Genomic DNA, 17,260 nt, shown 5'->3' on the forward strand with positions numbered 1-17,260 from the left:
TAAGTGGGAAAATGCTTCCACAACACCCCAGACTGTTCTCAAATCTCACAGTGATACGATTTAGGAAGAGTGATGTGTGCATTTGTGTTCTTATGAAATTAGTGGTTACAGTACATTTTGGCAACTGTTCATTTGGCAATGGATGTAGGGGGAAACATTGAAATGTTACTGTGTTCAACTAAAATATAAACGTTTTGGAAGGGCGGGGGTTATCAAGCAGGGGGCATGGTTTAGTCATCTTCTTCTATGAACAGGAGTCCATTAAGTTGGTCCATGTCTCTTATCTGAGCATTAAGCACACTTGGAATGCTGCAAAGACTAAGTTTGGTAGCCAGATGCCACCATGGGGTTTATAGCTTTTATTTGTTTATGATACAAGACCACGCTGATCATTTAATTTATCATACGGTCCTCATCGTTTTCTGATTACATTACGTAAAGTATATAAAATATAAACTGTTTCAAGAGAATCAATCAGGCCAGGCATGCGTAGTCATCTGAATCTCCACTCTTAATGATGCACAGTGCAGCGCTACTGAAGAGGAATCCGCATTTATCTTTGTAATACTGTACACAGCGTTTTCCTCTGAGGTAAACACTCTTCCATAAACAAGCTTTGGTTTAACCATCCCCAAGGTGTTATTGTTCCCTGCTGGAGCTCAATGCTTTTCAGACTACAGACAACCATTTACAGCTCCATCTGCTGCAGAAGCCCAGATAAACTCCTGTTATTAGCAATAAGCTTAGAAAAGAGATACAGTAGTCCTCTCTAGAGACTTAAGGTGCGTACACACACCACTATTGTCACCTGAAGAAATTGGGATCCACAACTGTGTGGCTTCCAGCAGGAGAGGTAAGGAGGACAACAAGGCCTTTGGGTGTCACAGTAGTCTACTCATCAGGGGGACACAAGCACACATGTTCGATTCTTGCCTGGGGTGGCTAGGAACAGCCAGAACAGCTGAGATTACTAGAGCGCGTACACGCAGCTTTAAACTTGAAAGAAAACTGAACACATGAGATAAATAATCGCTGACTGAATGACTGCACTAGTAGAGTAGTTTAATGCTGGGTACACACGATAAGATTTTCAGTGCGATTTTGTGATCCAATTGTTTTTGCGGCACGATTCTGCGCTCGTTTCTCTTATCTTCATTCATGTTTCTTATCTTTTTCTATTCACTGCAATGAGAAATCAAGCGCAGAAACTATCGGGAGCAATATCGGACATGACTGATTTTATCAATCGGATCCATCTATTGCACGGAAAATTATACCATGGGTATTAGGCATAAGAGTAGAGTTTCAGTTGATTACAAATACCAATCCATTAAGTGGTTCTTTTTAAGTCCTCCCTTTCACGTTGGAACTGCAGCCTACAGAATGTTTTATCAGCAATGAGCACAGACTGGAGTAAGAAAGTCTGTACTCTTGATTAAACAAGCCCCACTCAGAAGAAGAATATGCTGTATAAAAGAGAGAATAGCTTTTCCTGACTGGATAGAGTGCAGTATTATAGCTCAAATGAGGAGATTCAGCTCATTAAAAATGCCCATGACAGGTTCTCAAAGACCTCTTACAAGTGTCGGGTTCCAGTTACAAGCTGCCCAGTTTTTTATATTACATGTATTTTCTTTTCATTAAAAGATATTTATTCCAACACGGACCACATTTCAGAGGGGACCCCAGGAGACGATATATTGTGCTGCCATTTTAACAAATCCACAGCAGCATGGGGTTAGATGGCGGTGTTTCGGCACAAAAAAAAAAAAAAAAAAAAAAAAAAAAAAAAAAAAAAAGGGAAAGAACCCTAAAATAAATAAAATAAAAAAATACTCAAGATAGAAAGCTCTTATGCAGTCCGAGATTTAACAGCACTTTTACATTGATTCATGCTCTGAGCATCCAACTGTTGGCTTATCTGGAGGAAGTAAACCCTTCCAAGCTCTGTAATTCACACAGTCCAGCCTGACAGAGCCTCAGTAGATGAAATCACCCGGGACGTCTTGCAACATGGGCTCTTCAAACTTAAATCTCTTTGTAATGGCTTTTGATTCAGTTTGTTTTTCTATTTCGGTCTGTCTGCACTGTCCCAATGTGTAAGAAGCCATTAATATCAGCTCCTCTGTCACAGTCTGTTCTGAATCTGCCTGAGGCAGGCTGGTTTCTAGAGAACTCTCTGCTTTTAGCTCGTCCTCCTCCTCCTCTTGTACTGCTTGGTTCTCCTGTACACTGCTCAAAGCAGTAGCACAGGGACCTGGTAAATCACCTTCAGCCAACCACGGATGCTGTAAACAGTCCTCTGCTGTTGCACGACCTCTGCAAGGTAAAAGACAGCTTATATTAAGAATCCTTAAACGCAAGTTTAAGAAACAAAAACTAGATAAATGTGTCAACATGCCGCTGCTGTTGGAAGAATAAAAAGACCTAAAGCACCTACAAACTACCTGCCCAGCAGACTAGAAATGCTTACCTCTGATTAGTTTTTAAAGTGACTGTTGGCCATTTATTTATTTATTTGTTGTATTTATAAAGCGCCAACATATTACGCAGCGCTGGACATTAATTTAGGTTACAGACAATATTTAGGGGTGACATACAGCAATATGACAATACAGGAATACAAGAAAACCAGATCATGCAGCACAGTATGAGAACAAGGTACTGCTTAGTCAGTCACTGGATGGGAGCATGGAGTTAGGCAAGTTAGGTTCACTCAAATGCATAGCATGGGTGCACAGTAATAGAGGTGCATGATCAGGTAGGACACAAAAGGAGGAGGACCCTGCCCAAAGGCTTACAATCTAGAGGGAGAGGTAGGGACACGAGAGGTAGGGGACCAGAGTTCGGCTGTGGGTTTAGAGCAATTGTGAGGGGTGCTAGGCCAGAGTGAAAAGGTGAGTTTTGAGGGCCTTCTTGAAGGTGTTGAAGGAGGGGGCTGCCCTAATGGGTGGAGGTAGGGAGTGCCATAGTGTCGGAGCGGCTCTTGAGAAGTCTTGGAGGCGTGCATGGGACTGGGTGATGCGGGGGACGGTCAGGCGAAGTTCATTGGAAGAGCGGAGTGAGTGGCTTGGTGTGTATCTCTGAGTAAGATCAGAAATGTAGGTTGGACAAGTTTTGTGGATGGATTTGTAGGTCATACACAATATCTTGAATCCGATTCTGGACTGGATAGGAAGCCAGTGGAGGGATTCACGGAGGGGAGCCGCCCTGGTGGAGCGATGGGAGGAGTGGATAATTCTGGCAGCCGCATTCATGATGGACTGCAGTGGGGCTATTCGGGTCTTAGGGAGTCCAGACAGAAGGGCATTGCAGTAGTCGAGGCGGGAAATGAGGGCATGGATGAGGAGTTTGGTGGTGGCAGGGGTCAGGAAAGGGCGAATCTTACAGATGTTACGAAGGTGGAAGTTGCAGGACTTTGTGAGGTTTTGGATGTGGGGAGTGAAGGAGAGTGCGGAGTCCAGGGTGACACCCAGACAGCGGGCTTGAGAGGTAGGGTGAATAGTAGTGTGGTTAACAGTGACCTACACATCTGGGAAGTCCAGGGATGACCGGGGTGGGAAGATCATAAATTCCGTTTTGTCTAGATTTAGTTTCAGGAACCTAGCGGACATCCAGGAGGAGATGGCAGATAGGCAGGAGGAGACCTTGTCCATGGTAGTGGTGGATATGTCAGGGGTGTGGAGATAAATTTGGGTGTCATCTGCATACAGATGATAGTTAAAACCCATGGAGGAGATAACCTTGCCAATGGAGGATGTGTATAGGGAGAACAGTAGGGGGCCAAGGACCGAGCCTTGGGGGACTCCCACCGAGAGGTGGTTGGGGGTGGACGAGGACTCATTGAAGGAGGTCGTGAAGGAGCGGTTGGAGAGGTAGGATGAAAGCCAGGTCAGGGCGAGATCGTGAATGCCCATGGATTGGAGGGACTGGAGGAGTAGGGGATGATCTGCTGTATCAAAAGCTGCTGAAAGGTCAAGGAGGAGGAGAATGGTGTATTTACCTTCAGCTTTAGCTAAGGCAAGGTCATTGACCACTTTGGTGAGAGCCGTTTCGGTTGAGTGGGCAGGCCGAAATCCAGATTGCAGTGATTATATATTGTTCAAAGTGCAATATTCAGTGCTGCACATACAATGTAAACCAAGTTGAGGGAAAAGGTTGAGCACTATGGTCCCTCCCCTCTGTATCCCACTTAACTAAAGGATTTGTTAAGTACATTTGGATTTGGCTCTGGTGCTATTTGCTGTATAAAGATTTGGGAGGGTGTCATTTTTGGAATCCAGTGTTAAAATGTGTCTGCTGCAACTGATTGCTAATAATTCCAAGTGCATGACAATTTATGTAGTTTGAAGATGGACGAGTCCACAAACCACCTCAAAGCCAATCTCCTTCCTACTCCAATCCACCACCCTTGTTCTAAAATCTCCCAGGTGGCTGAATGCAAAGCCAGAATAGTTTACACATCTGTACTGATATGATGTTGCACTGCAGAAATCATCTTTGTCATGGTGCTGCACAGCCAAAGCAGAGGTTTAGCCAAGCAGTGGCACTGTAACTAATAGCTATGAAACAACTGCTGCTGTAGCTAATGACGGAATTGGCCCAAATCCCAGGGGTTGCATGTGGGCTTTTTCATTAAAAGATATCAAAGCCAAAACACTTTGGAGAAACGGGGGAGCCGGCATGTATGGTGAGCTGTGCAGATGTCCACCGCTCCCAGTGTCCCCCTCACATACCTAAAGCCCCTCCAGCAGCTTCGTGCGGGTCGCAGGAGTCAGGCTTTACTGCGCAGGCGATAGCCTGGCTTGCTGGCGTCCCACAGTGCGCGACAGCGGCTGGGAGTGCTCTGTGTATGATGTAATCGTGACGAAATGGGCATGCGTAGAACGCTTCTGGCCATGCACTAAGGGACGCCAGCAACCCAAACTAGCACCTACGCAGTGAAGCCCGACTCTAGCGAACCGGGAAAAAAAGCTGCAGAAGGGCTTTAAGTATGTAAGGAGGGGGGACACAGGATAATGGGGGGGGGGAGGAGATGAGCAGTGGGCATCAGGAAAGCTCACCATACATGCCAGCTTCCCCGTCTATTCTAAGGATTTCAAGAGAACCCGAGGTGGGGTTCTAAGAATGATATCCGCACACAGAGGCTGGGTCTGCCTATACAGCCCAGCCTCTGTTGCTATGTAGTGTCCCCTCAGGCCCGCCCTGCTATGCCCCCATAAATCACAGCTGTGTTGTCGACACGCAGCGGGCTGTGTTTACCTATGTAGTGTCACTCTCGCTACTCCCCCCCCCCCCCCCCCGACTCCTGCATAGCTCCGGTCCCCGCCCGCTGAGTGGAGGGAAGGGACGCGGGTGGGGACAGGAGCTATGCAGGAGGCGGGGGAGTGGCAAGAGTGACACTACATAGGTAAACACAGACCACTGCGACACGCTGTATGTCGACAGTGCGGCTGTGATTTATGGGGGCATAGCAGAGCGCGGGGGGGGGGGGATAGGCTGGGGGGACACTACATAGCAACAGAGGATGGGCTGTATAGGCAGACCCAGCCTCTGTGTGCGGATATCATTTTTAGAACCCCACCTCGGGTTCTCTTTCAGCTCAGGTATCCTTTAAGCTGGTTGGACTTCCAAAATACCTGCTTGTAATCCATTAAAGGAAAACCCAGGAGAGAGTGATATGGAGGGGGCAATATTTATTTCCTTGTAAACTATACCCATTGCCTGGCAGCCCTGTTGATCTCCTGGCATAAGTTTTTCCACTGAGAGGGCAGTGCAACATACAGCACTATAGATATAGGGAGGGTTTCTGGGGTTGAGACCAGGAGAATTAATGTAAGTTGTTATCCTGAATAATTTAGCATCTTCTATTGCAGTATGGTGCCTCTTTAATTGGAGATAAAAAAGATGCGCAACTATCTAGCACTGCAGACAAACATCCATCTATCAAGTGTGAAGTGTACTACTATTAAATATAGATTTGTGCACAAGCTTCTTATAGAAAAGGTTGTGGCTAAACAGGCTGAGTTGAATGGCCCTGCAGCGAGGCCTTAAAGCTGCAGTGACCTATTTAGGTAAAAATGGCCTGGTCTTTAAGGGGGGGGGGGGGGGGGGGGGGGAGTGTTTAACACTGTGGTCCTCAAGAGGTTAAATATATCCACAGAACCCCTTTAAACCTAGAATGGACTGACTTATTTACTTCCAAACAATACATTTTTGTACTGTATTTTACAGATACCTTCTTGGGATTCAGTGAAAATAAAAAGTACTTCCCGCCAACATACATGAAAAATACATGGTATTTAATGAAACTGAGGCAGGTAACTGTAATAAAAATATAAACGCTAAAAGCTTGTATCTTACTAATTCCTTAACAGGGCTAACTTGTCTAAATGAAATAAAAACTCCTGCATTTCTGAAGCCAACACCCAGGCAAGCTACTACACAACATGCATAGTAAGCAATTCTAATAGTAAAACGTGCTCACAACCGTTCTAATTAGAGGAGATGCAAGGGAGGTACGCAAGAAATGACAAGGGAAGCACGAGATACACTAAACAAATGGGGGAGAAAAGAAAAGAAAAAAAAAAAAAAAAAAAAAAAAAAAAAAAAAAAGAAGTACTTACTCAGGTTCTCTCACTAGAAGTGCTTTGATAAAATCAACAGCCAGTGCTGATATCTCTTCAAAGTCCCCATCTGTGTAACTCACATTCAGCTGAGAAATGTTTAAAAAAGTGTGCTGCTTGTCATCTCCCAGAAAAGGGGAGGTGCCTGTGAGCATTACATAGGTCAGTACTCCAATGCTCCTTCAAGAGAAACAATATAACAGGTTATGGACTATGAGAATGGCTCTAACACAACTTATTTTCCGACTCTAGTAGGCATCAACATTTTGCAGCAAACTAGTAACCCTCCATTCATACATATTATGTTGCAGTACTGTTTTTGTAGTAGCTAAAACTGGGCTTATACTCCTTGTCCTGAGGCAGACCTCAACAAGGGGAAAGGGGGAGTCAAGACTGCTTATGGCATAGGGAGCTGTAGTGGTCAACCACAGAATATACAGTGCATCCAGAAAGTATTCAAAGCGCATCACTTTTTCCACATTTTGTTATGTTACAACCTTATTCCAAAATTGATTAAATTAATTTTTTCCTTGGAATTCTACACAGCTCATAATGACAATGATTTTTTTCCCCCCGGGTTAGCTTTTTTTTTGCATTAGATAAACTCATATTTGTTGCAGGGAGCATTAAGTGGCTATTTCTTGTTCCGCTAATGTCTAGCAGCTTGGTCATTTCTTCCCTCCAGTTACAGTACTGGTCCCTGCAGTAAAGGCAAATTCTGTTGCCACTGCTGTGCTGCGGCCTGTGTAGCAGAGAAGAGTGTGCCTGCTTCCACAGTTGAAACCACCCCATCTTCTAGACTCATAAGCAAATCTCCAGAGGCTATCATGCTAAGATCCTGTATAGATTTGATCTGTATCACCCTTAACGATTGTTACATAATTGTTTGGTCATTGGGTCAATGTGTGGTATGAAAAATATACAGGCACGTTACTATAGCCAAGCAGCATGTACAGTTCAATGGAATGGGAAGGCGGGACCACTAGAAAGCGCACTTGTTACAGGCTTCCAGCAAGTTGGGTAAGTGCTATAACTATGTGTTCATTTATCACGTATCATTTAGTAATAGTGTGCCTGATCACCAAGCAAGGTCATGTAACATCCGCATACATGCTAGACATTTTACTAACGCGCACGCACGTGTGTGTGTGTGTGTGTGTGTGTGTGTGTGTGTGTGTGTGTGTGTGTGTGTGTGTGTGTGTGTGTGTGTGTGTGTGTGTGTGTGTGTGTGTGTGTGTGTGTGTGTGTGTGTGTGTGTGTGTGTGTGTGTGTGTGTGTGTGTGTGTGGCAAATACATTTTTTTTTTTAAGATGATTGGCATAAGAAGGCAAACAACGCTTTACTTGAGCTGTCCACACTTCATGGCAAAATTTGTAAAATCAATCATAATACACAATGTTATCATAATTCAGCCTCAAAATATTTCTGCAGGGTAGTACATTAACTGGGTAAACAGTTCTACATACATATGAAGGAATACAGTATACTTACCACATATCAGTGGCTGTGCTGATTGGTTCATAACTCAGAACTTCAGGTGCTTTAAAAAAAAAAAAAATTTGAATTACTTATCCAAATGTTCACATGACTAACAATTTTCAAGTGTTCCCTTTAAGCAAAATAGGTAGTTAGGATGCATACTATTCAACCTTACCACCTTGGCAGTACAGTCTTGTCAGCCCTGGTGAAGTCTCAGAACCCAGCTGCACTTCCTAGTATTAAAGTGAACCCGAGGCGAGTGATATGGAAGCAAGCATGCAGCATATCTTGTCAGCTCTGACAATATTGTCAGAAACACCTGATCTGCATATGCTTATTCAGGGTCTGTGGCTGATAGTATTAGAGGCAGAGGAGCCGCAGGAAAGCCAGGGAACGGTCATTGCTTAAAACATAACTAATGGGCGGGATATGGAGATTGCCATACTTCATTTTAAGCAATACCAGTTGCCTGGTTATCCAGCAGATCCTCTGCCTCTAATACTTTTAGCCACAGACCCTGAACAAGCATATGCAGATCAGGTGTTTGACATTATTGTCAGATCTGACAAGATTAGCTGTATGTTTGTTTCTTGTCTTATTCAGACACTGCTGCAGCCAAATAGACCAGCGGGACTACCAGGCAACTGGTAATGTGTAAAAGAAAAGAAATATGGCAGCCTCCACATAACTCTCACTTCGTGTTCATTTTAAAAATCAAGCTAGGCTCCTCCGAGACCTGCCACTGAGGAACAGGCTACACCAGTGCATAGGCTAGGTAGCAGTCACAGACTGCTTCAGTAAAACAGCATCTATGAAATACTGAGCTTCTACGTTAAGCATATCTAAAAGTTGCATTTTTTTTCAGTCAGATATGATAAATTATTGAATGGGAATTCCTGAAGAACCAAGTCCCACTGTTCTATGGTTATACGCAAATGTATCAAAATTACTGCAATAAAATGTACCTGCATGTAGCCAACAAATTACAGCTACAGACTCCTGAGGGCAGTCCGTCATGCAGGCACAGATCTACTTACTAAATGACCTTTCTTTACATGAATGTAGGTACTTCCATTTGTTAAGCATCTATGTCTATGTGCCAAGAGCAAGAAGACTCAATCCAGTCCAGTCTTGGAGAAAAACTGAAGTACTTGGCAACCAGAAGTCTAATAAATCAACTAAAGTTCTCCCCGGGGCAGACAGCCAGAGCACCTCAGGCACCCATCATAGGCCTAGAGCAGTGATCTGCAAACTTGGCCCTCCAGCTGTTACAGAACTACAAGTCCAACAATGCATTTGCCTTTATGAATCATGACTGGCTGTCAGGCTCCTGCAATGCATTGCGGAACTTGTAGTTCCTTAACAGCTGGAGAGCCAAGTTTGCAGATCACTGGCCTAGAGTCACTTCAGGCAGAGATCAGCAGTTGATATCTAAAAATTATAGCTAAGGTAGACATAAAATCATGACTGCCTACTCACCAACATATTCTGGGGTCCCCATAATTTCTCTTAATTCATTATTATTAACAATCCTGGACAAGCCAAAATCCACTATTTTTATATCTCCTAGAGGACGGTCACTGGTCAGCAGAATATTCTGTGGCTGTGGAAAGATGGAAAGGGAACAATGTTTATTTTTTCATGGAATGCTAAAGGCACAAAAGTATTGCTCTTTCAAAACATTACAATAACAGCCATACGTTTCGGTTTCTTAAAATTCCATTTAAAAGTGTGAACAGTTTTGTGATATAGTAAAGCAGAGGTGCAATACGATTACTGCGCCTGTGCAGGAAGCTCCTGGTGACACCAGCGGGAGCGAGGAAGCGTGCGGGCAGGGCCACGCAGGCACAGTGGTCCGCAACATTAAAGTCTCAAAAACCAGGAAGTGAACTGTGGTGGGGACTGGAGGATCGTTTTGTTCCGGTGTGGGCACAGGACGTCTGCTGGGGGCAGTTAGAATCCCCAGTTAAGTTCATATCTCCCCCCCCCCCCCCCCCCCCTTCATACTTAATCAGATGGTAAAAGTTTTTTTCATCTTCTCCATAGCAGTGCATTATGAAAAATCTTTCAGTTCAAACACAGAGTGAACTGAACCATTGGGGAAACATGGGTATTACTTTGAAAATCAGTTGTCGTTTCAGCTATATATAGGCGTCTGGGGATCGGAGGCTCCGTGAGTGAAGGCTGTCTTGAACCCAGGTTGGGTCAGGGCTCAAAGAAATTCTTTTGCATAGATAACTGAAATTTCTTAACTCTTCCTGTACACCTTTTTATTTATTTTATTTTTGTATTTTTTTTAAGGAAAAAAGCCCTTTAATTATTCAGACAGCTTGGTGTGCAGGTAAAATTGTTCCAAAAAAGATGATATATAAACAGTGTGACGGCACCAGCCCGAGGCTCCAGTAGCCCTTTTTCAAGCACAAAATAGGTGAGTACAGAGTAGAAGTATCAAGAAAATTATTGATCCTAGATGGAAGAGACCGTATAGTATGTATAGCAGAGCCAAGGCAATCCTGAAGTGAAGAGATATAGCACCTTAAGAGGAACTTTAACCAAGGATTGAACTTCATCCCAATCAGTAGCCGATATCCCCCTTTTCCACAGAAAATCTGTACCTTTTCTCGAATAGATCATGAGGGGGTTCTGTATGCCTGATAGTGGTGAAACCAGGGCTGTGGAGTCGGTACAAAAATCTTCCAACTCCGACTCTTCAGTTTCTGAAACCATGACTGACTCCGGGTGCCCAAAATTGCCCCGACTCCGACTCCACAACCCTGGATGAAACCCCTCCCACAGTGTGATGTCATGACCAATGTCTCCTGACAGTATTCTGTCTGTAAACCTGTGTTGCATTCTGGGAAATAACAGCTTTTTCCAACTGCCAAGCAAGCAGTACCTCACTCTGTGAAGAGCGCGCTCAGTAAACAAACATTCTGCACAGATCACTTGGCAGACCTAAAGATGTCACCACAAGGGAAATTTCAGAATGTAAAGAAAGATTTTAAAATGGGCAACCCGACTGAAAAATGTATAAGATGAATATTGTAATGAATAAGCAATTTTATTCATTATGTTATTTTCACTACAGTTCCTCTAAGACGCAAGTGTGTTACTTTTTTGCAAACTCAAGGATCTGTCAAGAGTATTTCCTAACATACATCAGTGACTGAGTGTGGATGTGTTTATCAATATGTGGGTGCTTTATAAATCAATAATCGCCCCTTGGGCTGTACCCATTGCTTCGACATTTATGAATTTCTAGAACTACTGACCGGCAGTAGTGATATGTCACATTATCAGTACATGTACATCCATCCCCAGATAGATTTGGAGCAGGACTGGCCAAGATCAAATGGTTAAACACGCAATTCTGAACTGGTATTTTGGAACTGCTGTACTAAACTGACTGCTCCCTCAGTAAGGCCCTGTTCTCACTCTGCCGCTTGCTGATCGCCAGCAATCAGAAAACGATGCATCACAAATAAATCCTATGTGATTACACTGAGGCAATTGTGATTTCCGCCTTCGCACTGCATGAAGCATTTTCATGGGAATTGCCGTGAGATTCTCATTCACTGGAATGAAAATCGCTAAGCACAATTGCGGAAAAAGCGTAAAAAATAGCATGGCAAAATGACATTTACTTGCGGTTCCGTGTGTGAACTGAAGCCACTGAATTGTGGTGTGCAGACAATTTAACTCAGCACCTTTGACAACCTGATCCTATGCAACTATTCTTAAACATAGACAATCAGATTTACATGTAGGGAGAGTGAAAGAAAATTAGAATACTATGGAAAACACAATCAGGTAAAGTTGGCAAAAATGTATTAAAAAAACAAAAAAAAAAACGCATGATCTTTCCATAGATTCAACCAGAATACGATTATCTTATGGTCTCAGATTACAGATCTCCATTATGCTGCCTTTCAGCCCACTTCCTATTCTGTCCCCTCTCCCAATTCCTTTCTTTCCTCCCTTCAATCTGCACATTACCTACTCATGTACAAACATGATAAATGTTGCCAGTTTTTCATGATCCTTTCAGGTGACCGTTTACCTACAATCACCATATGAGCTTCTTGGCACTCTGTTGAGCAGCCCTTTCTGTGCTATGGAGATGAAAGAGAACAAACAGGGTGTGATCTGCTGCAGCTCACAATGGGACCTACAACAGAGATTGGCTGACAATTCTTAAATACTCAGCAGATCAGTGAACAGAAGAATACAGATGCATAAACTAAGTTTTTAATCATTTTGGGTGGATAAAGATCAGTAATCTTAATTTATAGTCATCCTGTCACATTAATAAAAAACAACAAACTGCTGTAACCTGATCAAAAAGTCATAGAGGTATAGACCCCAAACCAAATGCAAAAGTTTGTTTTCTGTGTAACAAGATCACTGGTAAAGGGAGTCAGGTGAAATATCTCCAGTAAAAATACAAACGAAAGAAATACATTCTAAAGCCTCAAACGCAACTTAGATTACTACCACCTGGCAGTGATCGGGACTCTATCCTTTAGGTCAGTGCTGTCCAACTTTGCGGGCATGGAGGGCCGTTTTTTTTCCAGACCACATGGTGGAGGGCCGGCAGACCTCCCCAACCCAGCCCCCCTTGCAGCAGTTTCCCCATAAAATGCAATTAGAGTGGTAGCAGATTTCCCCACAAAGTCTAACCAGATTGGCAGCAAATTCTCCACACAATGCAATCAGATTGGCCGCAGATTTCCCCACAAAATGCAATCAAATTGGCCACAGATGTCCCCACAAAATGCAATCAGATTGGCGGCAGATGTCCCCACAAAATGCAATCAAATTGGCCACAGATGTCCCCACAAAATGCAATCAGATTGGCGGCAGATTTCCCCACAAAATGCAATCAGATTGGCTGCAGATTTCCCCACAAAATGCAGTCAGATTGGCCGCAGATTTCACCATAACCCTTTCCCTCATGATGCAGCTGCTTAAATTTAAATATTTACACCCCCCGCTCCCCTCGTCCCCCCCCCCCCCATGTTGCAGCTGGTGGCCTGTAAATATTTACAGTCCCCCCCCTCATTCTTCCCCCTTCTCACATACCTCAGATCGGCGGCAGGCAGGAGATCAGAGCCAGTCAGACCGGCGCATAGCAGCCGCGTGGTGAATTTAAATGCAGGAAGTGACATCATCGGTCACGTCCAGCACTTAAAGTCCACCTTGCGGCTGCTATGCGCCGGTCTGGCTGGTTGCCATCTCCTGCCTGCCGCCGATCTGAGGTGTGTGAGAGGTGGCAGCATGGGAGAGAACGGGGGGGGGGGGGGGGACTGTAAATATTTACAGTCCAGCAGCCGCAGCATGGGGGAAAGTGATTTAAAAAATAAAACCGTCCTAATAAAAAAAAAAAGTCCTCTCGGCTCTGGGGACTCCGGGGGGCCGGAGCAGGAGGCCTGGGGGGCCGGATGCGGCCCACCAGTTGGACAGCACTGCTTTAGGTGACAGTCCATGGATGTACAGTCAGGTCCATAAATAGTGACATCGACACAATTCTAACATTTTTTGGCTCTATACACAACCACAATGTATTTGAAATGAAACAAACATGATGTGCTTTAACTGCAGACTGACAGCTTTAATTTGAGGGCATTTACATCTAAATCAGGTGAATGGTGTAGGAATTACAACAGTTTGCATATGTACCTTGCATTTGATGAGGGACCAAAAGTAATGGGACAGAAAAATCATAAATAAAACTCACTTTTTAAAGAGACTCTGAAGCGAGAATAAATCTCGCTTCAGAGCTCATAGTTAGCAGGGGCATGTGTGCCCCTGCTAAACCGCCGCTATCCCGCAGCTAAACGGGGGTCCCTTACCCCCCGAAATCCCCTCCGTGCAGCCGGGGATCTCTTCCTGGTTGAGGCAGGGCTAACTGCCGCAGCCCTGCCCCACGCGCGTCTTTCAGCGCATATCTCCGCCTCACCCCCGCCCCTCTCAGTCTTCCTTCACTGAGAGAGGCGGCGATGCGCCGCTGATAGATGCGACTAGAGGCAGGGCTAAAGCCGTTGACCCTGCGTATAGGAGCAGCAAAATCTACGCCCAATTTGGTCGTTGATTTTGCGGGGGGGGGTGTCTCGTTTGGGGGTGAAGGGACCCCCGTTTAGCCGCGGGATAGTGGCGTTAGCGAGAATTATTCTCGCTTCAGGGTCTCTTTAATACTTGGTTGCAAATACTTTGCAGTCAATTACAGCCTGAAGTCTGGAACCCATAGACATCACCAGATGCTGGGTTTCATGCCTGGTGATGCTCTGCCGGGTGTTCACTGCAACAGTCTTCAATTCCTACTTGTTTGGGGCACTTTCCCTTCAGTTTTGTGTTCAGCAAGTGAAATGCATGCTCAATCGGATTCAGGTCAGGTGATTGACTTGGCCGTTGCATAACATTCCACTTCTTTCCCATCAAAAACTCTTTGGTTGCTTTTGCAGTATGTTTTGGGTCATTGTCCCATCTACACTCTGAAGCAACAATCAATATGTCAACATTCAAGAGAAGACTTCACATACCATCATGTATCGTTGGGGAGGATGACCAAAGGTACATGACAGACCAGCACAGAGCAGGTGTGGTAAGGAGAACAATAGTGTTGGGCTGCATTCTGGCACGATAATGTGTCCAGAACTCTCATACAGACTCATCTGGACTGCTAAACATACACTAGATTCTTGCTCAAGGTGGTCTTCAGCCATCTCGGACAAGTTTAATCTAGTGTGTACAAACTTAGCAAGAGAACACCAGGGAGGAATCTTTTGCCAAATTGGATCACCACCGATTTCCTTCACTCCCTGTATCTGTGACTAATCGCCAAGGTTAAACACACACACACACACACACACACACACACACACACACACACACACACACACACACACACACACACACACACACACACACACACACACACACACACACACACACACACACACACACACACACACACACAAACACACACAAACACACACACAAACACACACACACACACACACACACACACACACAAAATTGGGTGTAATGAAAAACAGGACCTTCTTAGATTTATCCATGTCGATCAATCTATTTTAAACTTTACGCCTATAACCATTTACAAGCAGACAGACTGTGAATTCACATGCAACGTCTTTTTGACGAATCAGGAAAAAAGGGCACATAGAGCAAAGTGGAGAGAAAGGGACCACCATAGGCTGCAACGATAATAGCCACCATTAGTGGCAAAAGAAATTTGAGCACAGGGAACCATCCCCTCGCTTAAATTTCACTCTATTGGCAGCTTTTATTATTGCAGCCTATGGCGGCACCCTTATTTCCAGGCACCTTTATTACTTGTACGCCTTTTGAGGTACAGTGAAATCGTCATCTGTCCATTTACATTCATCATCTGTATATGTTCTGGCTGCTGTATGGGGGTTGACAGAAATAATATTCCAGTCTGGCACAAAGTTGACTCCTCATCGACTTAAAGTAAACTCTGCTGCTTAATAGGTGAGCGGCGGGTGCCTTACCATGAGACAAGCATTGTTATTCAATAATAGAAGCTTAATACTGAAATGACCCTATAGTGAAGGTTAAGAAAAAAAATTCAGATACTTGGCATTAGCTTTTTGTATCTGGCATGAAGTTTAGAATTCTCCATAATGAACTAGAGAACGTGATCTTTTTACTGTTGAGCACAAACACAGTCATTGTTTGAGGTTTTATTTTTGTACTTCCGCTATATAAGTGGTTCTCTCACGCAATTACATAACAGATTCATATGTGCAACTTTAACTGAAACCTCAGAAACTCGAGACAACAGACAACTTATAACAGATCCTATTGAGTTGCATTTACCTTCAGGTCAAGATGTACTACATTGTGCCTGTGCAAGAAACAAACTCCTTTTAATATCTGCCTTAAGAGCCGCTGGACATCCTTCTCTTTGAAGGCCTCTTCCCCTTCTGCTACACACTGGTTGAAGATTTCACCACCAGCAGCACTGTTGGAACAGAGAGATTGTTATTGTAAGTAAAATAGAGGAGAAAAACAAATCAAAAATCGATTGCAGAGTCTATTATCGACGTATTCATGTGTGGTTCATACTCAAGACACATACAAAGATGAAAACAATAAGCATAACTTCACCATTATGCTGGGAATACACGTTTCGTTTTTGCCTTCGTTTTAGCCTTCGATTCGTTTGGTAAACGAATCGAGTGTTGAAAACGTATGTGAAAATAGTCATAATCTCATTATAGTTTCGATTAATAGACCCCAAAAACGAACGACTAGTGATCGAACATGTTTGATATTATCTCTCTTTATCCATCTAATCGAACCATTGGTAGGCTTGATGGCTGTTCAGATCGATTATATATTAGTTTATGCCGTCTGTCCCTGTACTACGTTTCGTTTCTTTGCAGCCTTCGATCATTGGAAAAACGAAACCATCAGAATCTAAAAAAAAAAAAAACGAAACCGTGGGTGGTGATATTAACCGTACGATCGATTATTTCGGGATCGAAAAGGACAAAAGGCACAATCGAAACGAAGGCAAAAACGAAACGTGTATTCCCAGCATTAGAGACACCAACCAGTTTCCTGACATGTTAACATATGGTGAGCAGCTGGAAAAAAAAAAGTGCCCAAATCGCCCACCCTATAAAAAGTCAAACACTCTACATGGGTTGTAAATTATGTTTATGGGCCCTTGCAGGGTGGAGTGGGGCAGCAAAACAGCCCTAGTCCCTGCGAAGTATCTTTGTCCAAGTGGCTCTCTCTCATGTATGTCCCCCAAAAAGGATGATTGGGAAGGTACTTATGTTATTTGGCAACATCCCCTTACTAAATTGTGGGGACCAGAAGAATAAGGAGTCTCTTTTACACTACTCATTTCTTGTTCACAGAAAGGGAGCACACCTACCGCTCTCCTTTAAAAAAATATATATATTGCGGGAAAGTCATTCACCGCAATAGCCGAACATCTATATCCCTAGGCAGGAATTGAAGTCCTGAAGGACTTCATAAGGACTTCATAAGTGGTTAGAGTAAATTCAGTAAAAATACAAGCTCTTTCTTAATGACGATAGACCAAGGGAGGGGTTATGGTTGTCTCAGGTTTGAAAGGCAACTGTAGCGAGAGGCATGTG

General features: G+C 43.9%; 1 protein-coding gene across 1 annotated transcript in view; it reads right to left on the minus strand.

Moving 5' to 3' along the window:
* Positions 1–1,852: 1,852 nt before the first annotated feature.
* STK17A (serine/threonine kinase 17a) overlaps positions 1,853–17,260 on the minus strand; it is a 113,187-nt gene continuing 97,779 nt past the window's right edge. Inside the window, exons 4-8 of the mRNA XM_068236362.1 lie at positions 15,966–16,110; positions 9,585–9,708; positions 8,118–8,166; positions 6,627–6,806; positions 1,853–2,319 (exon numbers count right to left, since the gene is read on the minus strand). Coding sequence (XP_068092463.1) covers positions 1,980–2,319; positions 6,627–6,806; positions 8,118–8,166; positions 9,585–9,708; positions 15,966–16,110 — 838 coding nt within the window. The 3' untranslated portion in view covers positions 1,853–1,979. The remainder of the gene's footprint in view (positions 2,320–6,626; positions 6,807–8,117; positions 8,167–9,584; positions 9,709–15,965; positions 16,111–17,260) is intronic.

This window comes from Hyperolius riggenbachi, chromosome 5 (assembly GCF_040937935.1).
Source record: "Hyperolius riggenbachi isolate aHypRig1 chromosome 5, aHypRig1.pri, whole genome shotgun sequence".
In the NCBI taxonomy this organism is placed as follows: Eukaryota; Metazoa; Chordata; class Amphibia; order Anura; family Hyperoliidae; genus Hyperolius; species Hyperolius riggenbachi.